General features: G+C 38.9%; 1 protein-coding gene across 17 annotated transcripts in view; it reads right to left on the minus strand.

Moving 5' to 3' along the window:
• MAP2K5 (mitogen-activated protein kinase kinase 5) overlaps positions 1–24,536 on the minus strand; it is a 270,688-nt gene that overhangs the window by 190,656 nt on the left and 55,496 nt on the right. For all 17 annotated transcript variants that reach the window (XM_042941603.1, XM_042941608.1, XM_042941602.1 and 14 more), the window contains exon 8: positions 21,293–21,357. In XM_042941603.1, coding sequence (XP_042797537.1) covers positions 21,293–21,357 — 65 coding nt within the window. The remainder of the gene's footprint in view (positions 1–21,292; positions 21,358–24,536) is intronic.

Consider the following 24,536-nt stretch of genomic DNA (forward strand, 5'->3'; position numbering starts at 1 on the left):
CCCTCACTCTTAAATGACACTTTAACTGAGACAAATATTTTCTCATAGTCTTTTAAGGATACCATTGTCTTTCAGCTTTTGGTACTGTTGTTTAACTTTTGCTGTACCCAATTTGCTGACCAATACAAAGCCACTGAAGGTTTTTGGATAGATGAGTGATATGATCAGACCTTAACTTAAAAAAAATTTTTTTAATGTTTATTTATTACTGAGAGACAGAGAGAGACGGAGCATGAGCAGGGGAGGGGCAGAGAGAGGGGGAGACACAGAATCCTAAGTAGGCTCCAGGCTCTGAGCTGTCAGCACAGAGCCTGATGCAGGGCTCGAACCCACAAATGGCAAGATCATGACCTGAGCTGAAATTGGACGCTTAACTGACTGAGCCACCCAGGAGCCCCATAAAATCCTTACTCTAGGGGGGCGCGTGGGTGGCTCAGCTGGTTAAGTGTCCGACTCTTGATTTTGGCTCAAGTCACCTCATGGTTTCGTGGGTTTGAGCCCCATGTCAGGCTGATGCGGAGCCTGCTTGGAATTCTCTCTCTCCCTCTCTCTATCTGCTTCTCCTCCACTAACACTGTCTCGGTCATTCTCAAAAATAAATAAATAAACTTAAAAAAATTTTTTAAACTTTACTCTGGCTGCAGATTACCACAATACTATTAAAAAGGCAGAGAAACCAGAAAGGGCAAGGAGCATTTAGAAAGCTGTTACAGTAGTCTATGCGAGTAGTGGTGGTATGAACTCGGGTAGTAATTGTGGATGTGGAAAGGGAGGAAAAAGATACAAAAGACTTGGGTTAGAGAGTATTTATAAAATGTGGGAATGAGCAAAATAAACCTAAAATTTTAAGTTAAGATGACAGAGTTACGGTATATTTATTAACAAAAACAGAGAAACTTTACCTAGTCAGCTTTAGACTATATAATCCTGTACTTTTTAGCTTCATGAAGGCAGACACCACATTTACTTCATTCAACAATCCCTAGCATAATATGTAGCATACAGTAGCTACTCAAATATTTAGGAGTTAATAAATAAAGGGGTAGTCAGGAGAAGGCAGAAGGGGGGGGGAAACGGGGGGTATTGACAATTCCTAAGAGTCTACAGACATCTTCAAACTCCCCTATGATGTATCATAAGCCACTAAAGATAATAATAAAAACAGACCCTGGAATATTAAGGTATTAAGAAACTCATCCAGGGGCACCTGGGTGGCTCAGTCGGTTAAGCGTCCGACTTCAGCTCAGGTCACGATCTCACGGTCCTTGAGTTCGAGCCCCACGTCGGGCTCTGGGCTGATGGCTCAGAGCCTGGAGCCTGCTTCCGATTCTGTGTCTCCCTCTCTCTCTGCCCCTCCCCCATTCATGCTCTGTCTCTCTCTGTCTCAAAAATAAAGGTTAAAAAATTAAAAAAAAAAAAAAAAACTCATCCAAGTTAATAAGAGTTCATGAGTGGCAAATACAGGATTCAAATTTGGATCCATCTCAAGTCAGCCCTTGGGCTATTTCCAGTACAGACAGCATACACATAGAGAATAGTTTACAATAAGGTTAGTTCAGGATATGTGTGAATGTAGAAGGTGGGATTCAAGAAAAGAATGCATTAAAATTCCACCTACCAGATTCTCTACCTTGTGGTTTGTGTGGTTGGATTTTTTGTATTTATTTATTTTGAGAGCGAGCGAGAGGAGCATGCACACACATTAAGTGCGCAGGGGAGGGGAAAAGAGAATGCAGGGGGAGTGGGGGGAGAGAATCCCAAGCAAGATCCACACTCAGCACAAAGCCTGACGTGGAGCTGAATCCCATGACAGCAGGATCACGACCTGAGCCGATAGCAAGAGTTGGACACTTAACCAACTGGGCCACCCATGCACCTCTACATGGTTGAATTTATCCATTGGCATCAACTACTCTAATGTCTTACAATACTTCACATGTTGCTTTTATGAATTATTGTTTCTCTTCAAAGTCATTGTTTCACTTCACCAGTGTATGCTTTATTTAACTATGTTGTAAACTCTAATTACTAATTAAATACAATAGTAAATTCTTAATATAGGGTCTATGTCTTCTCCTACTTTAAGTTTCATGGGCAGCATCAAGGTCCATTTTATTCATTTCTGTATCTCCAACTGCTACCACAGTATATGACACCCTTTCCTCCTAGAAACTTAGTTTATATGTTAACAAATACTTAAATGTATGTCTCCCAATTGCCAAGCACAATGAATGGGCATTGTGGATGGGACAGAGGACAAACCACAGTCCCTGCTCTAAGAGTTTACGTTCTAGAGGAAAGACTGACCATAGCCAAATAACTACACAATTATGTCAGGTAGGGCAAGTACAATTAAAAAGAATAAAAGTAAGGACCAAGTGACAAGTGGCCAAAATTAGGAGCATTTTTTTTTTTTTTTTAGGGGTAGGAAGGACATCAGGGAATGTCTCTCATCAGGTTACATTTGAGCAGTAAGGGACCACACCAAAGTTAGACATCTGAAAGAAGAGGACTCAAGGCAGAGGAGATGCAAGTTCAAAGGCCCTGAGGTAGAAGTGGAATAAACAACAGAGCTAGCTGTGCAAGACAAGGTCAGAAGGGTAATGGGAAGACACTGTGTAGTACCATTTAGGCGATGGTGAGAACTCCAACTATTATTCTGAGAGGCCATGGCAGGAGGGGAGAGAGCTTATATTTTAAATCGTTTTGGCTGCTAGATGGAGAGAACACATTGCAGGGAAACCAAGGATAGGGACTGGGAGACTTAATGGGAGGTTGCTGAAATAATCCTAGCAAGAGATAATAGTGGCTTAGACTTCGCTGGTAGGAAAAGAGTAGTGAGAGGTAGCTGGTATCTTAAAGGAGTTTTGAGGAAGAGCCAACAGGATTTGTGAGTAAATTTGGTGGACGGTCTGAGAGAAAAGTAAGGATCAAGAGTGCCTGCAAAGTTTCTATCATGAGCAACTTGTAGAACAGAGTTTCCATTTACTGAGACTGGAACAACTGCAGAACAGGAGCAGCTTTCAGGGGAAATCAAGAGTTCAATTTTGGGTAATTCTGACATGCGTAAAAGACGTCCAACTGGTAATCAGATAGGAGTTTGAAGTTTAGGGCAAAGGAGATGTGCTTTTGGGTTTCATCAACATATGAATGATACGCAAAGCCATGGAACCACAAGAGCTCTCTTAGGAAATGAATTAATTAGAGACAAGGTCTGAGGACTGAACCCGAGGCACTCCCAATTCAGAAGTCGGAGAGATGAGAAGAAACCAGTAAAGGAGATGAAACAGTGCACACAGTAAGCCAGCAACAGAACCCGGGAATGGTGTCCCTGAGGCCCTGAAGGTTGGGGTTACTCCCCACACTGCCAAGTGCAGTAACTTGCCCAGAGTAGGGACTCAAAAAAAATCACGTGACTGATTTCAAAGCCATACTTGGGGACAAATGCAATTAATTCTGTTATGGGTTTCTGAAATTTTAAAGAAGGGTCTAATACAATATATACAAGGCTAAAAAAGGTGGGCTCACTTTCATATAAATCCTAATGAGAATTTGTTAAAAGACACATCAGTCTGGTGAATAAACTGAATTTCTCTAAGAATCTTTAAAAGTGTGGAAGGAAAAGAAAAATTTCAAAACAAACTGTTAAGAAGTCCTACATTCACACAGGACATAAGGGAGAAACAACCTGTGTTCATTTTCCAACATCTGGACTCCCACACAAATTTATGTCATGCCTAAGATCAACTGCATCTGTATTTTACAATGTTTACTGAAATTATTTACGCTTAGAATTTCAAGTTCTAGGAGAACCAAAAAAATATCAATCGTCCCAGCTGACTCCTGTTCATAAAATAAATAACCTAGAGCTGATCATATATTTTCTCATAAAGCTTGTACAATCTCATACAATTAAAGTAGGCAACTAATTTCTACAGCACTATTCTGCACATTAACTTCTATACACGCTCTAATCAAATTATTTTCAATTGTGAGCAGAAAAAAATTTATAACAGGGAGTATCTGTGCTTCTCTACCGATTGTGAGGTAGGATATAATTTCAGAACGGAGGGGCTGGCCTACAATATGACTGTAAATATTTCAAGGTTCAGTAAAACTGATATGTTAGAAATGCCAATTTGTTAGCAAAATGGTCATTAAAATGAATAGGGAAACAAACATCTTTCCCTGTTTTTGCCCCTTGGAACAAGGATCTCAAGAGTCACTGCATGTGTGATAACTTTTAATCACAGTGGCAAAACCAGGGCTCCACGGTCCCTGTCCTGTGCAGGAGAGAGACCGTCTTTCATACACCATGTGGAGTAAACACCACTGACGTAAGTTCTACTTCTCACATAACATACTGCAGAGGTTAGTGAAAAGAGGAACACAATTACTCTGTGAATTATTTATAGAGGGCTATCATTGTTGGAAAATTCTCCAAATGAATGGGAAACCTAAGAAAGGAATCCAGTCACTAAAATGATGAAAACAATAGTTAGGATTTGGCTTAAGAAGTAACCAGTAATCAGAAAGGGATGGTCTTATTTTAGGTAAGCAAGAAAGAACATGATGTTTATCTATGCTGCTCCCTGGATCTCTCACAGGATACGTACAAGGCAAAAAAGAAACGGAGCACAGACTATTTTAAATAAATAAAAGTTACAAATGCATTTGCTGTTACTTGCTCGCTTCGGCCATAGTAATGGCTTTTCCATATGACAAAATCACGCTGTTTTTCAGGCAACGATTTCAAAGCTTCTGGGATATGCTGGATTCCTTGCTCCTCTGTTCTTTAAATGCCACAGAGATATGTCCAACATGTGCGTCAGAGGTAGGGCAGAATAAAGGAGACAAGGTGAAAGAGAAACCTCTCTGAGATCTAATTCATTAGGACAAAAAGTATGACTGGGAGGAGACAAATCACTGTCTAAAATGAGATTTTTTTTATTAGTTATCCATTTTAATTATCTATACAACTCTTAATTCTCATTAGCATAGAAAGTTAGAGTTGACCATACTCAGATTTAATTATTTTTTTATTTATTTTGAGAGAAAGAGAGAGAGAGAGAGAGAAGGGGACAGAGACAGAATCCCAAGCAGGTTTCGCACTGTCAGTGTGGAGCCCAATGCGGGCCTCGAACTCACAAACCGGGAAATCATGACCTGAGCAGAAATCAAGAGTCAGATGCTGAACTGACAGCCACCCAGGTGCCCCTCAGATTTAATTATTAAATCTATTTCTTTATTTAAAAAATTAGTATCCATTAAGGCCAATACCATACATCATATACCTTATCCGATATAAGATCATCAGTTTCCATACTTATAGATGCTGTTTCCTTGCTCGTTATATATTTTATTTATTCACCAAAAAAGAAAAAAAGTAACTCTGATTTTATGTAGATTTAGAATAACAAATAGAAGTCTTTTTCCAACTCAGAAGTTTTTCCACCTAAAGATTTTATAGCCTTGGCACAAAAGAAAAGACAGGACATGATGGAAATTAAAGGGTTAACAACACCACAAGGAGACCCTTGGCCTGAGGAGATGTCCTTTGAGTCTCCTCTTTAAAAATAAGAAGCCTGGGACGCCTGGGTGGCGCAGCTGGTTAAGCATCCAGCTCTTGACGTCAGCTCAGGTCATGATCCCACGGTTGTGGGAACAAGCCAAGCACCACGTCGGGCTTGTGCTGAGCATGGAGCCTGCTTGGGATTCTCTCTCTCTTTCTGCCTCTCTCCCCACTGGCACTCTGTCTCTCTCTCTCACTCTCAATAAAAAAATTTTTTTTAATTAAATAAAATAAGGACCTGAGCCTTGAGTCTATTAAATTATGCCAAAAGACTGTAAGGCTGAATGATTCTGAAGCCAACAGCAAACAAGTGAAAAGCAGTTCTTTGCCTTTATAAAGGTCAAGTGCATAAATGTGTGTGAATATATACATAAATACACAAACAAAAATCTTCTGTTATCTTGTGAGATTAACTTTTAATACCCCTGGATATCATCTTTTAATTCAGTGACACATTTTCAGTATCCACATGTAAATTAGCTGTGATTCAGTTCATGAAAATTTTGTTTTATTCCTTGATCTTTTGAGAAATTTGTTCTCGTGGTACACTTCTTTGGGTGTGGATTTTACCAATATGTCACATACTAAAATAGCCATCCACAGGAAAAAAAATCAAATAGTTTCAGGGAAATCAACACTGACAGTTGTTGCCTTCCATAATAGATAAACACATTAGCCAGGCTTTAGCTGTTAAAATAGGAAATCCAAAGTAAATAGCAGTTGTAAAAAGAAGCTTTTTTATGTAAACTGTCCGAGTTCAAATAGCAGCCTATGCCAACCTTCGTTCTGCCTAAAAACCTATTACAAATGCTTGACTACTGATTGTAAAATAATTTATGGTTAAGCAATAGAGCCTCCCCCGCGATTGTTTAAGAATCGAATCAAACATGTTATTAGGTTACAGATATTAACAACTCTTTCAAGATGCTGATCATCCATAGGGTACTGGTTGCTAACCTATGATACATGGAATGTGGCAGGGTTAGAAAGAGTTCCAGTCAGAGAAAAGCTACTGTGACCCTACATTCTGTCATTTCTTATTCTAATTACTCTGGTTACACACCCCTTTTTGCTCCCACACCTGCCTCAGTTAGTGTTGTCACCACTGCCTCCATATTTCTTCCATAAGTTGATGTGGCCTGGTTCAAGCCTTTAACGCTCCCCACATCAACTAGAGTAATGTCTTTTAATATATGGCCTAAATACCTTGGAGATCAAGGAAGCTACAATTACAGTGATCTCTTGATCAAAGGTTTGGAAAGAATGTGATGGACAAAACAGAGAGGCATGAAATATAAAGCTGAATGGTAAGAATGAGAGAAATACACGATTTAGGCAATTTGTGTGGGGAAAAACAGGAACACACTGAGGATTAACGACCTGGGAAATTTCTCTCCTGAAATGATTTGATTACAATGAGGTATCTGCTTACAGTTTCTTTGTGGAAAGCTAACAATAAAACACTTTCTAAAATCAGACACAAAAATGGCTATTTCAGAAAACCTCCATAAACTAGTAACTAATATTCTATTATGCTTTTATAGCTTATATTTTTTATAGAGAGAAGCTATTTGATTTGCACCAACATTTCTTCTTATTATTCTTACCTTTTAGGTAAGAAAACCAAAGTTTGATGACATTAAGAACTGCTTCAATGGGGCGCCTGGGTGGCGCAGTCGGTTAAGAGTCCGACTTCAGCCAGGTCACGATCTCGCGGTCCGTGAGTTCGAGCCCCGCGTCAGGCTCTGGGCTGATGGCTCGGAGCCTGGAGCCTGTTTCCGATTCTGTGTCTCCCTCTCTCTCTGCCCCTCCCCCGTTCATGCTCTGTCTCTCTCTGTCCCAAAAATAAAATAAAAAACGTTGGAAAAAAAAAAAAAAAAAAGAACTGCTTCAAGATTCTGATCTGATAAGCACTGTTGTGGGATGTGGATTCCAGTCCTTTGAAGCCAAATCTAGTGTGTGCTTCAATGAGCCTGTGTGAACGTAAAATGGTTGCTTCTAGATCCTCTAACTCAAGTTGTCTTCAAGGTTCTCTGGATATGGTCCGTGTCGATGTTTAAAAAGCAATAGGGAAAATCGATTGAATGACTCACTTTTCAGAGTTGCATTAACTTTTTCAGGCCACTGGGGTACTATTTACTAAATTACCTCTCCTAGAACACTAAATAGCACCCTAGTGGGTCAAAGAGTAAATGCACCTCTGAAAAGTGAGCCATTTATTCCTTTCTTCCTTGTAGTACCAGATGTAATATGTCCCCTATGACAGAAATATGAACCCATTTCCATTAAAAACTCAAGAAATTGTCCCACACTAGAGAAAATGAGAATGGGGAATCTTTCCAAAGCAAAAATTTCTCTTCTATAACCCTGTCCACAATATTGTTGAAAAGTCAACATGTACTTATATAACAACATTTCGTTTTTATTCACTGGAGATTGATTTTTAATCAAGACCTCGAAACAAAATAAAAATATAAATTCAAAGCTGATGGTTTTCAGCACAGAGATGCATAGTGTATCATGATTGCTGGTTTTCTCCTGCATGGCAGAATTTAAAAACTCAGCTCAAGTGTCCATCTTGCTTATGAAAGCTGTTCTTTCACATACCTCATTACGTTACAGGTTATCCCTTTGCCTGAAAAACAAAATTCCTTGACTAACAAGTACGTATATTATTACTTGTAATCTCTATAACGGCCAAAGCCTCTGAATACATTTTTGAGCTGCCTTAGGAATAGCTACCATGTGACTGAACATTTGTGAGATACCTCAACAAAGCGAGACTTGAAGTTTTCAGCACTGTTAGTCTCTTACTCTTCTGGAAGATGGCTATGCAATGAAAACAAGACAACTTTAATTTAAGAATCATCCAGCTTCTAATTAAACTGCCATAGGCAGCTGGTTGGATAAGTTTTAATCAGTTTCAATCACCTATTGATTGGTATACTGAAGCCTAAAAAATTAAAAGTAAAAGATGATTGGGGAATTGTCCCATCTCAGAACAACAGTAGAGGCCTCTGTAAATAACTCCTCTTTTAACCATCAGCTAAATGAACACTTCAATACTGCAGTACAAAGTCTTCTGCAAAATTACTTTAACTAACAAGCAGAAATTTATCAGCTTCAGCCAAAATCAATGCTGAAATCAATTTGAACACTGGTTGTGTCTAAAGGGGCTCATTGGCAATTTAGGGAAATTACACCATGTAAATGCCTGTGCTTTAATTGAACAGTTTCATCAACTAGGCTGTGATTGCTGTCCATTCATTTATTTACTTTCACTGCAGCTACCATTCTGCAAAGGAATGGCTTTTGTCAGGCTGGAGAGAGGCACTTTATCTTCATTTTGTGCACTTTTGTGCATAGCAGACTTCATGAAATGGGTGTATCGTGACTAGGTCAAAACAAGCCAGAAAGGACTTTTCCTTTCACATAAAAACTGAGCAACACTCAAACCACCATCATACCTTCCACCATCTGGGGACAGTCATCTTTAAATCTATAACAAGAAGGAATCTGAGTGATTTGCCTGCACGTAGCACTGTGCCTGTGTTGAGGAGCTACATTTTGGACAAAAGAAGAAAAAGCATTTGGACTCCAAATTCAATCCGACCACACTCTTTCTGAGCTAGTGGCTTCCAAAACTATATAAAATGTATTAGATCGTGCTCTTCAAACATGAAGCGACATTGTGTTTATAAAGTCCCTTGAGATTAGTCAAGAGAAAGTGCTATTCTCAAATCCATTCAGAAGACTAAGGTTTAAAGATGTCACATATACTTTTAAAGATTAAGGGGAGGAGAAAGGGATGGGGAGCTCAGTTGCTTGAGTGTCTGACTTTGTGTCCAACTTCAGCTCAGGTCACAATCTCACCGTTCGTGGGTTCGAGCCCCACATCGGGCTCTGTGCTGACAGCTCAGAGACTGCAGCCTGCTTCAGATTCTGTGTCTCCGTCTCTGCCCCTCCGCCACTTGCACTCTGTCTCTGTCTCTCAAAAATAAATAAATGTTTAAAAAAATTTTTTTAAAAAGCTGGGGGGGGGGGGAGGGAGAGAGAAAGGAGTCCATGTGGGAGGAGAAAAATAAACTTCTTTAAAAAGACCAGCAGCCAAAAACAGCAACAAGATCCCCCAAAATGATTTATTTAAACATTTTTAACGTGTATTTATTTATTTTGAGCGAGCGAGAGAGGGTGTGTGTGTGTGTGTGTGTGTGTGTGTGTGTGTGTGTGAAGGGGAGGGGCAGAGAGAGAGGGAGAGAGAAAACCCCAAGTGGGCTCCACGTTGTCAACGCAAAGCCCACGGTGGGGTTTGATCTCACAACCATGAGATCACAACCTGAGGTGAAATTAGGAGTTGGACATTTAACTTAGGCACCCCACTTCTTTTTTTTTTTTTAACGTTCATTTATTTATTGTTGAGAAAAAGAGTGAGAGAGACAGAGAGAGCGTGTGCACTCAAGTGGGGGAGGGCAGAGAGAGAGGGAGGGAGAGAATCCAATGTAGGCTCTGTGGTGATAGCGTAGGCTTGAACTCATGAACAGGGAGATATTGACCGGAGTCAAGATCAAGAGTCAGATGCTTCACTGACTGAACACCCAAGCACTCCCCAAAAATGATTTTAATACACACATAAATGCACTCATAAAGTCATGGACAAGGGAAAAACCCAAAGATCTAATTTAAGAGAATCATATGCTGGAAAGCATTAACATTTTTAGCATTTGGTTAATCACCGTTACTTCCAAGATAACAAGTTCTAGGGAAGGAGGGAAGAAAGAAGACAGGGTTTGTTCATACGGGTCATCTGAACAGGTACATGTGCCTGATACAAAAAAATAAAAATAAAAATAAAAAGTACAACTGTAGGATATTTGGTTGAACAGGCCAGCAGAAATTCTCACAGTTGCACATACTTAGTTCCTCACAGAACCAAAAGTAACTATTCACCAGGAAGGGCACTACAAAGGGATAAATAAGAAAGTATGAGTTTCAGTGGTGCTTCTATCCTTGTCTTGCTTTGAATCCTCAGGGAAATCCATTAATTTTGGTGTTTCAGTCTCTTCACAGGGTCAAACAAGGACAGTGATACCCACTGTACCCAGCTATATTTCATTGCTGCTGGGGACAAACAGAAATGCGACCACCAGGATTTGAGCACCGCCTGTGCTTTGGGTAGAATGGAGGGAGGCAGGGCCCTGAAACCATCCACTGGGGCTCCCAGGGATGCAGGGAAACTTCTCATTTGCCCTGACAGTCAGTTACTACAGCTCTTGTACCCTGCCACGCTCACTAGGAATTACCTTCAAAAAAAGTTAAAAGTGAAAAGAAATAAATGTGTACCGAAACTTAGTACACGTGTTTGTGGTAAAAATCCATTCTGTAATTTAATCCCATATACGCTTTTCTCTGCCACTCTAAAGTATCACTGGCCATACATTTTGTTGCTGAGCCAATGTAAAAATATATTTTATTCATAGTTTTTAGATAACTTTTCTAAAAATTTAATTATGGTTTAATCAGAGTTTTATGTTTATTGACTAAGTATATTGTTACATTTGCTGCTATAGTTAGCAGTCATAATAGAATCAGAATGTTTGAGAATCTTATACAATATGTATTTTCTAAACACGCTAAGCTTGTTAAAATGCTATATTGATTGTGCCCTAAAGCAAGTTCTAATTTTGTCTGAACATTTTTCACTTCATTATTTGAACTCACCAAACAAAAACCATGAACTCTACTTTTAGCAGTAATACTGAACATTCTTTTTCTTTCTTTCGTTTGTAATACTGACAAGGAAAAGTATGAAAATTTTAGGGTCAAGGGGATAACACTTAAAACGCAAATCAATGTTTTAAGAAATTTTAGGCTTAATTCCCACAACCTAACTATCTATTGCTAGTTTCCATCTAATTCCATCATCTGCTCCTCTGATTTAGTGGTAGCGCACAGATCAGAACCGAAACGTATTTCACTCCTGTAAGGTGGCAATTTAACAGAAACAGAGACTCTTATATCTAAGTAACCAATGATAGAGCAACGGGGAAAAAAAAAAAAAAAAAACTGGCAGAAAGTTATACACACTAAATGCCTTTTGGACTTCCCAGTGAATTATTTTCAAAAAAGCAATTTAAGTAAATACCCTAGATGCTACAGTACACAAATATTTGCTTGTGCTATATGCCAACCAAGAGACTACATTTTTCTAACACACTGGAGACTATAAAATACCTAAAAAAAAAAAAAAAAAAAAAAAAAAAAGAAAGAAAAAAATTTAATGTGTCTTATAAATCAAGAAATGCACCACCTCCACTAGCATAACCATACAATTAATCTAGGGATTTGATTATTAAATTCTAAGTTTTTGATAAGGAAAGAGACCCAAAAGATAGAGTAACAAGACATATTGCAATAACTCTGCCAAGAAATGGTTGTTTTCATGTCTATTAAAAAGCCTCTAAAATTAACTAGAGATGGTACATCACTGACTTTCAGAATTATATATTTATCTTATATCCAGAATTAATTTGGGTTAAAGAGGAGGAAACTCAAGAGAGGGAATGTCAAATAGAAAACCCCTAGCTTGAGGAGTGGTCCCAAGTATTAATCTAAGTGTCAGAACACCTGAATTCTGTACAATTTCTAAAAATTGTACATATTAAACGTGTATGACTCAATGCTTTGATACTGAGTTCTAATCTTGATTTGAACCTTGGGCATGCCCCTTAATTCTTCCAAGCTGTATCTTTCTCACTGGTGAAAAGGGGGTAACCTTCTGAGAAAGGATTCAGCAAGGCCTGACAGATCCAGCATGATGAAGGCCTCTGCCTGTCTCTCTGTTCTCCCCTGGGCTCACTCTGCTATAGCCACACTGGCCTGGACACAATATATTCATGCCTATCTTCAGGCTTTTGCCAGAGTGGCTCCTTCTACCTGGGAGGTTCTTCTCCCAGGTTTTCCCATGACTGGCTCCTTGCTGTCCTTTAGGTCTGAGCTCAAACATCACCTCTTGAGGGAAGCCTTGCTGAGCAACTGTTTTACGTTCTTTACAGCACTTGCAAGGTCTGATATCATCTTACTTCAGTATTCATTTCCTTGATTATTGTCTGTTCGCCCCACTAGTGTGAACTCCAGGAGCACAGGGGACCTGTCTTATTCACTACTGGACCACAAATACACAGAACACTCCTTGGCATAGAATGACAGTAAGGACAGTAGACCCCAGAACAAGATGGGGGTTGGGGGCACTGACCCCTGTGCCCCCTGTGTAGTTGAAAATTGGCATGTAACTTTTGACTCCCTAAAAACTTAACTACTGATAGACTACTGCTCACTGGAAGCCTCACAGATAACATAAAGTCGATTAACACATACTTTCTACGTCACACGTTATATACCGTAAAAGAAATGTTATTAAGAAAATCATAAGAGAAAACACATTTACAGTGCTGTACTGTTTACTGAAAAAAATCCACATATAGGTGGATCCGTGCAAGTCAAACCTGTGTTGTTCAAGGGTCAACTGTATTTAGTCAATGAATAAATGAATAAACAATAAGATAAAATTTTAAAGAACAAAACCAAGCAAGACATGACATAATATTTTTATAGTAGCTGAATGCTGAATTAATTCTTCAACATCAGCCTCAGGAGTGACCTCTGTAGTCAACTCATGTCCAGCTCTAAGTGGGAATTCTTTTCTCAGTGGTTCTGAACACCAGCCATGCTGTTGTGCTTAAGGTAAGAGGGTTCACAGTCCCAGAGCCACCCAGCCACAGACCACACTGTGTGTGCCTCCTCAGACTGTGAAGAATCTGCCTCTGCAGGTTAATTCCTGAATCACTGCCCCAGTTCCTACGGTCGGTGAGGTGCAGTGCCTGGCCCTGAGGACGCCCACCCAGATTCACTGACACAGCTCTCCTCCGGGGAGGACCGTCCAGTGGGAAGAACGGTAGGAAGAGTGCATCACTCACTCTAACCGAAAGCAGGCTAGTCAAGAGACACTCCAGAGGAGCAATCTGAGACTAGCCTTCAGAAACACACAGAGCAAACCTGTTCTTCTGTCGACAGAAATGACTTTTTAAGAAGTCAGAGGTCATGGAGACCCTTAATCTTCAAATAAGCGCTGGCCAATTCCTTCAACCACTTCTCAACTCAAATACCAGTTCTTCCATGAGGCCTTTACTGATTCTTCCCGAGGAAAGAGCCAAAACTCATCATCCCTTCCTCAGCCCCAACCCGGGGCCTGGGTATTACACGTACAGACATGCGCCCTAGACTGGGAAGTCTGCAGTTACTTCATCTATCTGGACAAGGTCGAATGAGAGCCAGGCCATCCCCAACAACCAGCAGGGTGCCATCCACACAGCAGGCACTTACAATGAGACTGTTCAGCGAGTGTGTAAAGGAGGATTGGAGAGGCCCAATTCCTGGGCCCCCTTATTATTCTCCCCATCCTTCTCTGGGTGGTCTCTGGACTGTCCATATCTCTGTAAAAACTCAGTACCCAGAACTAGACACGTGAGTCCCAAAGTGGCATGCTACAAGATGAAGTCAAACCCAGATGTTGTCCCCTCCTAATGCAGCCAGAAGATAGACTCCAAAGGAAAACAAGATCTCCCGCACCCTATAAAAACCCATGTGAGCTAATGTATATCTCTTCACAATCACTTCTGCTTGGGGACTTTAAATTTCTTTATAAAGTAAGCATTTTTACTAAAATAAAATAGTAGAAAGAAGTCCTGCCACTTTAAAACTATTTTTTCCCTGAAAGGAGATGGTGTTGAAATACTTAGATTCAGCAAATTCTTACTTGAAATATTACTATAATGTATTGATTTTTACCAGACTCAATTGACTGAAAAGTTGTTTGTATAGCAATATTGGCCAAACCAATATACTAGAACAATTTTGTTACCCATAGTAATCAAGTGCATTTCTGAAGTATAATTATACTGTCATAAAAATAAAGCCAAGATACCCTCTTCCAAGCAATAAAACAATAGGGGCTATAAAACAGGAAGAAGAAAAGGCTAAATAGATGAGATTTTTTAAAATTAAATTTAGTGTCTTTTAAGAACACCTCCGCCTCCTTTTCCTTCCCTTAAGCCAAGGTTAGCAGAAATGATCAATACTTCAATCTCAATAAACTATTTCAATAATAGTTAATTCGGGTGGAAACAGAGTCTGAAAATCTCTGCTCAGCGACCTGTAACATCCTGTCATGTTGGTTAGATGCCAATAATCCATCATTGCCATAATGGATATGAGCACGTGTGAACATGGAGTGGGGGAAGCAAAGGTGGGAAAGGTGTAGAGAATCACAAGCTCAGGTTCATTCTTTAGAGTCCAATCAATACAATACACATTATTGTATGAAACAAACCTATAACAGTGAATGCTGAGAGAGGGAGAGAGGGAAACATACATAATTAATTTTACTTGACAAACAGTCATTGATTTTCTGGAAATATTAATATCCTTGTTTGTCACATGATACTTTAACACAACCCAGCCATATACAAGTATTTAATTCTGTATTAAGATGATATCTTGTTTGCTTGTTTAAAATATGATCTTGGCTGCAAGGAAAAGGCTCTTCATTTGATTAGAAATTTAAAGTTAAAATAAATCAAACAATCACCCTAGCTCTTGGGTCAATATCAAAACCACTTAAAAATTACTCTTAATTTACAAGATGCACCTCAGGGAAAAAAATATAAAGGAGTGGGGTCACTGGTGCAGTCAGTAGAGAAGCTGGGGTCAGAACTACTGCTGATGTGGTTTGGCATGTTCAGGGTGGCCAGTGAAAGAGAAGTGAGAGCTTTCTGAGTACTATGTGGTTCCCAACATTTTCTTCAACGACTCCTTTTTATTATACTTTCCCCTCAAGAATCCCATATTTTGACAAGTTTGGTTTACTAAACAGCATTTAATTAGACAGCAATTCATGTGTTTTCTCATTTTATATAACTGACCACCAGAGCTTCTAATTTTCATTAAATACATCATGTTACTGTAATGAGTTGATCTAATTCCAGCTCCAAAAACATAAACGTAATGTTTTACATGGCCTCTACAGCCACGTAAAGGGCAGAATACAACTTAATAGTTAGTTCATGTGATCTCAGTTACTATCTCCAAGGACCATCCTTACCCTATTGCCTAACAAATATCTCATAAATGAATAAGACAAAAGAGAGAAGGACGGGCCAACACCTTTGAGAATTATTATCCCTTCCCTCTTCATGTTGTCTCTAGATATAGTCAAATCAATTCTTAAATAATGGTATATATCCAATCTTAAAATACCATGTAGGCAGTATATATGCTACCCATTATATCACTGAGAAAATCCTACCCAAAATTCAGGTTAGACCCTTAATGTAACTATAGGAAGCAACTGGAGGCGGACATTTCATTACTGTTTTCAAACACCTACATATGTGGCCAAAAAGCTGATAATCTTTTTGGAAAGGAAAAAATAAAATAAAAGATGATTCTTAAGTGCTTGTTAGCTAACTGACTTATTAGCATGACTTAAGTCCTAAGAGTTAAGTATTACTTTATTTCTGGACCCAAAGCTTAAGTGACTCCATCAAACAATGCCCTGAGGGAGCAAAGAACCTGAGTGACTGGCCTTCATTATCATAGAATGTTTCCAAAGTAAGTGGGCCTGTTAATTACTTTCATTGCAATGTGACATACTATGCAAAAAAAGAGGGCAGTAACTAGTATGTTGGGTTAATTTATCATTCAAATATATGCCCTTAGTTTAGAAATTCCTATTCTTCTAGGTGAGTGTTGTAAAACAAGTATGCAGGCTCTAAAACTAGCTAGCTATGGGGAGAATCCAATTAAAGGGCCTTACTAAAACCTGCTTGGGAAAAAAAACCCCACTTGCCTCATTCTCATTTCAGCCAACATGTATAAAGCATCTATCCTATCCCTAGGACTGTGCGCAGTACACTAGGAAATACAAGGGAACACAATGGACTCTGCTTGACCTTGAGAAACAACACTGCCTGGGGGAAAAACACAGAGCCAAGAGGAGAGAGACAGAATTCTGGCTTTGCCACTGAATGGCCACAGACCTGGGGGTCCTAGCTTTTTCCCGTGGTCAAATGGGCTTATTAACATTTACTGGCTGTCCTAGAGCAGGCTGAAAACAAAAAACTATGATAAAAGAGAAAATACTATGAAACTTCTAAAAAATTATTGTAATGTAAGGTATAACAAATCATATTCATGAGACAACTAGAGAATAGCAGGAAACTCAGAAGCATACCATGTATCATAATATAATACAGAATTTCTCAAAATTAATTAAACGCAACTCTAACACAATTCAACATCTGGGAGATGTCTGTAGATGTTCCTCAAAAAGAGCCCTGCAGTCAAGTAAGCATAGGAAGCACAGGGGTCAACAATTTTTCTATTATTTGGTACTACCATTGCCAGTTAGCTAACATTTACTCCGTCGTAGTAAGTTCCTTTTCTATGGAACATCTCATTTAACCTCACAACAACCTTATTAGAGGTCATTACCCCCTTTGACACATGGAAAAATGAGGCAGAAGACGTTATGTAACTCTCTGCCAGTCACACAGCTACTTAGGGGCAGATTCAGGGTACACTTACCCACAACACATCCTGTTCTCTACTTTCTCAAAGTTTTCAAAATTCACTGTGAATCTCATAGAGGGGAAGAGGATATGTGTCTTTCTTGAATTGGGGGGGAGGGGGTTGGAGCAACATGTAACATTTTGGGAAATGGAGCAATAATGAAAGTACATTCATTTTCTTTTCCTAAATTATTCTTCTTCCCAGGCATAAATAAAACTTATAGCCTAAGATATTTCCTTTATAATCCATTTCACCCAAATTAGTAATCCAAGAAATACCAACTTAAAATTACCTAAATCATTATCATAACACAGAGAATAACTCAGCAGAGGACTATGCGCAGCACCCACAATACCACTTGGTTTAAATGTCTGGGCCCAGAATTTCACACTGTAGAATTGGGGGGAACATCCAAACTTAAAAGGCAAAAATGTGATCAACTATTAAACAATATATATTGCAGTTACACACGATATCCTATCCTTTGAAATTCACAACATCCCATCAGTGGAGCAAATAAGAAAGAAATATTAAACTTTTGCTTTGCATTTATTAGCTTTATTGTACTTTATAAGAAAAAAAATTAAATAGGCCCATTAGCCAGTTTTGTTACCAATGAGTGGATTTTCCAATATTTTCTTCATCTAGTTTATGTAGCATAGCCTGTAATATAATCATTTTGTTTGAAAAATCACAATTTTTATAGTCAACACCATTAAGGTAAACTTAGTGTAGGAGAAAGTCAATCATAACACATCAAACAGTTTTATGGAGACTTTAGTAAAGTGGATTCTCATTTCTTGACAATTATACCATTTCTTGGTGCCGAACTAAAAGCCAGGGATATAAGATCAATACAACGGAAGCCCAGGCAGAAATGAAGACCAATGATTAATAACAAGTGGTTAAGCAATTTGGTATCTTTACCTTCTCTCCTCTTAAGGATCACCTAAGCAATAAGATAAATGGGATGTCTTCTTTGTATAGAAATATAGTGTGTAAAATAAAGCACTAAAATCATCATGTTACTGCCACTCACCTTCCATAAACAACCACTGTCAAAAATATATTAAATCCAGGGGTTGCTCAGTTGGTTAAGCGTCCGACTTTGGCTCAAGTCATGATCTCGTGGTTCGTGGGTTTGAGCCCTGTGTTAGGCTCTGTGCTGACAACTTGGGGCCTGCTTCTGATTCTGTGTCTCCCTCTTTCTCTGCCTCTCTCCCACTCATGCTCTATCTCTCTCTCTCTCAAAAATAAAACAAAACAAAACAAAACAAAAAACCATCTTAAATCTGGGGCCCCTGGGTGGCTCAGTCAGTTAAATGTCGACTTCTGCTCAGGTCATGATCTCACAGCTCATGAGTTTGAGCCCCACCTCAGGCTGTCAACGCAGTGCCTACTTCAGATCCTCTGTCTCCCCTCTCTTTCTGCTCCTCCCCAACTCTCTCTCTCAAAAATAAACATTAAAAAAAATATATTACAACACACACATATTAAGCACTGGCCACAGTAGATAAGTAAACTCAGGGTAAGTTGCTAATATTAACATAGCATTCCAGCAGGTATAGAACTTGTGCTAAGGAGGTGTAAGATAACGTGTTGTTGGGGCGCCTGGGTGGCTCAGTCAGTGAAGCGTCCGACTTCAGCTCAGGTCATGATCTCATGATTCATGGGTTTGGGCCCCGCATCAAGCTCTGTGCGGTCAGCCCAGAGCCTGGAACCTGCTCTTGATTCTGTTTCCCTCTCTCTCTGCCCCTCCCCTACTCATGCTCTGTCTCTGTCTCAGTTTCTCTCTCTCTCAAAAATAAACATTAAAAAATTAAAAAAAAAAAAAGATACTCTGTTCTTTTATTAGTTCTCCTAATATAAGGAGATCTTGTGGCCATGCTTCTTGGCTACAAACATTAACAAAGCAAACAAGGAGTTACTGTGTAATGGGTACAGGTTTCAGGTTTACAAGATGAAAACAGTTCTGGGATGGATGGTGTTGATGGTTGCACAACAGTATGAATGTGCCTAATGCCACTGAACTACTGTAGACTTAAAAATGGTTAAGACACTAAATTTTATGCTTCTCACCATAATTTAAAAAATAATAAAACATTAACATGATTCTAGATTGTCATTTTTCCTTGGTAGATAGGCAGGTTATTTCCATTCCCCTGCCTCCCTCTCCCCTTTCTGTTGGTAACCTGTGTTGTAAAATAAAAGATTAAAATGTTAACATCTGGGATATTATTTCTAATAAAAATCATCTGCTGGAGTTTGGTAGTCTTACGTTTCCCCCCTTCTAGAATAAACCAGAACACTAAATTCACAATAGGGCTTCAATTTAAAACCACAACCATGCCTGAGCGTTCAACATGTGGCTAAACAGAGCAAATAAATAGGTTAGGAGTCTAAAGAAATGTTTTGGGATTCCATTTGAAGCCATTAAAAGGAACCCAAAGAGTTGAAGAGTTGCTAGAAATCTTTCCTGTTTCTTTCCTGTTTTATTTTATCTGGCTATCAGCATAAAAGCATTAATAAAAAGAAAGGTTGAGGCTTTGAAAAGTGCTCTCTACAGTGAACTTAAGAGAAGCAAATCAGGGCATGCAGGTTCCTCCTTCTGTCCTTTCTAAGGGTACCTGAACCCAAGAATGTTCAGAACAGGGTAAAAACTCCAGTCAGATTACGAGTAAGATGAAGAGATGCTGTTTATGCAGCACTGGGGGCTACTTGGAAAGGGATGTCAGTACGATCCAGGGAAGGACAAGAGTACCTCAAACTCTTCAGACACAGTAGGTAGCCATCAAACATGTGAAGGGCATGGCCTCAGGATCATGTTAGGGCTGCACTATTATTTAATTCTCTGAATTATTACAGTGGAAGCACTTAACTTTCAGACCAACTATCCACAGTCCCCAGTCATCTGTAGGAAAAAAGAATCCAAATACATGAACATAAGTTCTTAAAGGACTAGATTCAAGAGAATGGACTCCAATCCTGGCTCTACCTGTAGAGAGAAGACTGAAGCCCTGAGTGGGTGAATAGGTCAGACGACTTTGAAGAAGCTTCTAACCCTGAGACACCTAATTCTACGCCAAGGCTGCATCTCTGTGTGGAGGATGTTCTGGGATTTTAAGATGTGACCCTTCATGGTCATAAGGCAACGGGGAAATTTTTATCTATAGTCACGTGGTTAGCAAACACTTAAAATTCCAAGAACATTAATAACCAATTATAAATTATTTCACAACTTTGAAAATATATATTAATATCAACATTAAAACATCTAAGGTAAAAACACAATCATAATGGGATACAGAGTTAGTGTATATATGGAAAACAGCTCTCTGGAGGAAAGCTTTATTACTCCCTCAGGGCTTTCATACAGAGTATGGATTTTTTAATTCCTAGTGGAATATTTTTCATACACCATTGCAGACTATTAAGTACTAGATATTACATTATGTAGTTTAAACTTTGCACTACTGCATGAGAAAGACTTCCCTGTCGAGAGAACTATTTTTTATGGTTAGCATTTTTTAATATGAAAATGAACACTCCTTTAGGGTAAGATCACTGCTACTGGAATTTGGGAGAATTTTATAACTTAACATATTCATCAATGTGTAGAAATTCTCTCGGGGGACCAGGGAGAGAAGGAAATACAACAGGAAGAAGGCTTTTTAATAACTTACAGTGTCGACACAGGGCAAAGCAATGGTATTTATAAGGTTTGTCTTCCACTGGGCACAGCTGTAAAAAGGCAGGGGACTAGTACAGGGTGCTAGCAAGTTTAGAAAAAAATGGTGTTAAAGAGCAAAGGAAAAAAAATGCATTAAACTTCAGGCCAGTTAAAGGTACACCTGTTAATGGTGGACTATTAACGTTCACCCAGGAGAGATGCAGACTCAGAAATATTAAAAAGGCAATATAAATGCACTTTTGCAAGCAATTCCTCAGAAAATAGATGCCTTGCAGAATTTGGGAGTCAAAAGTAGAAATAAAATCTAAGTGCCAGTGGTCATTTAAAAATCTTTGCCACGGAGAACTTGGATACTCACATTTGGCAAAAGTGGATAGAAAGTTTAAACAAAATCGGCTACTCACTTGTAGACTGTGCCTCCGTTGCCATGACCAAGAGTGTCTCGATACCGTATGTCTTGTTCATTCATCTCCATGAGAAAGAAAGAAAAACAAAAAGGGTGTCATGCTGTGGATGGAAATGTCAAGGAAAAGCAACTCTGGGCCATAAACAACAAGCAGTCTGGGTCATTTCAAGTTCAGCTGCAAGAACGAGAAGATCAATACAACATTTGCTGTCCAATTTATAAAAGACGATACCAAGGGACAAAGTGATGGAAAGTTTAATGACAATTTGTTTGCCTGGGTCATTTCATTAAAGTTTGATAAAAGGTGTCAAAATGGAATGATATAACATAGCTCAAAAGGGTCAGGTCAGAGATACGGATAAGAACACAGTCTCTAGCACTACACATAACCAACGCCAAACAGCAGTGCACATAACCAAAATCAAATTTGGGAAGACAGCACACACACACAGACACATACCCAGTAATCTAATGCACAATCTGTAAATAAATCAGCCCCTGAAAACTCCTCAGGTGACCCCACAGTTAACATTAAACAAACTAACTGAATAATGTTAATGATTTTCCTGGAGTAGATACAGCTTTCCTTTGGAAACAATAAATTAGTATACAGCGGTAACTGGGTAGAAATCATATTATGCCGATGGAAAAGTGCCAAATCGGTGCACTTAAAAATGCATACATAGACAAATACTGAAATCCATAAAGGGAAAACATATAATAATGTGATTCTTATAAACTCAGGTCATTTTCATCATTTAATATGTTAAATAGCATGCACATTTTCTCAGGTTCCATTAAACTACTACACCACAAAGACTACTCTCATTTGTATCATGAATAGTAGTCAATTATTCTAGTGCCCACAAAATAATGTTTTGGAGTTGTAAAGAACTCCTTAAATTATTTATCAAATGACTTTGAGACTAGTCAGATTATATTTGATGCATTCGGTAATTTTCTACACAGTGGTCCAGTTGCTTAAAAATTAACTGCCAACTTTATTCACTAAATGGATTCAATAAAAGTGTTATTTTCCATATAGCTAAAGCTTGGGAAAAGCCATAGTAAGCCCTGAAAAAAAATCAATTTCCTGGGAATTGCACTGCCTTGCATGGGCAGATGGAGTTTTTAATTCAATATCACCTGGAAAAAAAAAATAGTTTGCTTTCAGACCATTATAGTAAACCTTTAAATATTTTGCTCTAAACTTCCGCCAATTGAATAAAGCAAGGCTCCATTTATCAAGGGAAATATTTTTCTTCTATACATTTCTGAAGTTGAAGCTTCAGAGAGCTGTGATAATTAGCAGTATAGTGCAGGTAACAGAAACAGCTTCCTTTCCAAGCCGTTCTGCCAATCCCTAAAAGAATATTGACAGAGTAATGTGTAAAGGCCAATTCAACACCCAATTTAATTGTAGTACAACCTGATTGGTGCAATTTGCAATCAGCTAATTACTATATTTATGGTCAGAGACAAAATGATAGACAAGTCAGAAAAATTGGCAACTATTTTCCTATTTGAGGGAAATTTTGCTCTTCATTACCTTTCTTGTATTACTAATACAGAAAAAAAGAAACCATGTTTTAACCTGCATAAAAGATGGAGCATGAAGAGAAGAGAAGAAAAGAAAACTTCCTTCTTCCAGACCAAAAGAGAAATTGTAAAACAGCATGTAGGAGAGCGGCACATAAAGGAATTTGAGATGTTCAGTAGCACAGCTAGGACCAGGTGGGCTTTGATCAATGGCGAGGAAGGATATACATGGAAACTGCGGGACCTACTGGCGAGTACAAACAGGCTAATTCCTTCCAAAACACTTCTCAAGGTAGTCTAAACAGCAGTCTTAACCACCTCATTTGTACCATTAACTTGCCTAACAAGCTGCACCCTCATCAGGGCTCAAAGTAAATTTCCAAGAAAGCACATTTCATGGACTACATAGGATCCAGGCTCCGCAGGGGCCACACTCTAAGACTACATCCCCTCCACCACTCTGTCAGGACCTTCCAGATAAAAGGACCAGTAGTTTCCTCTCAGAAAAATATACAAGCCGAGACATATTGTCATTACACATTCCAATGACACTCTGGGATGGACCTAGGACTTTGCAGGGGGCTGGATTTTGTGGCATTCTACTGAAGAGAAGGCAAATGGGTAGGTATGGCAAGTCTCTGAGCTGCTTGAATCATTATAGTCCGACATCGTAGGGTTATTTTACCTCTCAAACTCAGGACCCTGAAAAGAGAAGTGGAGCAGCCGCCTGCCCCCCATACCCAGCATTCTGACCTGACCAGGAGTGGTAGGCATCCACCAGGGGTTAGGCTGAGAGACGCTGTGTACTGTGGGTGTGGGTGTGTGTGCACGTGTGTGTGCGTGTGCTAAGCAGCGTGTGAGCAAATGCAAGGATAGAAATTTGGAATCCCTCAGACAATAAGATTGTAAGAGCCTCATAAAGATAAAAGTGGTTTTGAAGCAAAAGTTCTAAAACCAACTCACTTAAAAAGACAGTCTCCATAAAAAGGTAAAGTGTTTCTACAATGTTTTAAAGTTTTATAGACCTTTGCCTGGCCTATGAGCTGACTGATACGTTTTTATATTTAAAAAATATCAGATTCTTTTTCTTTTGGCTTATTTGGATTTTCTAACTGTTATATAGTATGCAAATATTATTCATGTAAAAAAATGTTTTAAAAGAAAACTGTTGGAGACAAGCTCATTAACTGATTACAAACAACCTTCTGAAAATCTCAAATCTCTGATTAAAATGGATTACTTCGGGGCACTTGGGTGGCTCAGTCGGTTAAGCATCCAGCTCTTGATTTAGGCTCAGGTCATGATCTTATGGTTTGTGAGTTCGAGCCCTGCATTGAGCCTGATTGGAATTTTCTCTCTCTCTCTCTCTCTCTCTCTCTCTCTCTGTCTCTCAAAATAAAATAAACTTAAAAAAAAAACAGGTTACTTTAATTGATCTTGACTATGAAAAAAATCATGAACAGGATCAACTAACAGCTAATAACATTTTTGCCTTTTTTCCTTAGATAAGAATATTAATTGAACTTTTCAAATTGAAGCACAGGAACAGTGTTCATTTTGATACAAAAGTGGGATTTATATGCCTAGAGTGTACAATATTTAAATATTACAGTTGGGGTCAAGTATCAAAAACAATCACAGAATTTTGCAGCATTTCAAGCACATAGCCCAATTCACTTAGGTCATAAAACTAGTCAATAGCA

The sequence above is a fragment of the Panthera leo genome, chromosome B3 (genome assembly GCF_018350215.1).
Source record: "Panthera leo isolate Ple1 chromosome B3, P.leo_Ple1_pat1.1, whole genome shotgun sequence".
In the NCBI taxonomy this organism is placed as follows: domain Eukaryota; kingdom Metazoa; phylum Chordata; class Mammalia; order Carnivora; family Felidae; genus Panthera; species Panthera leo.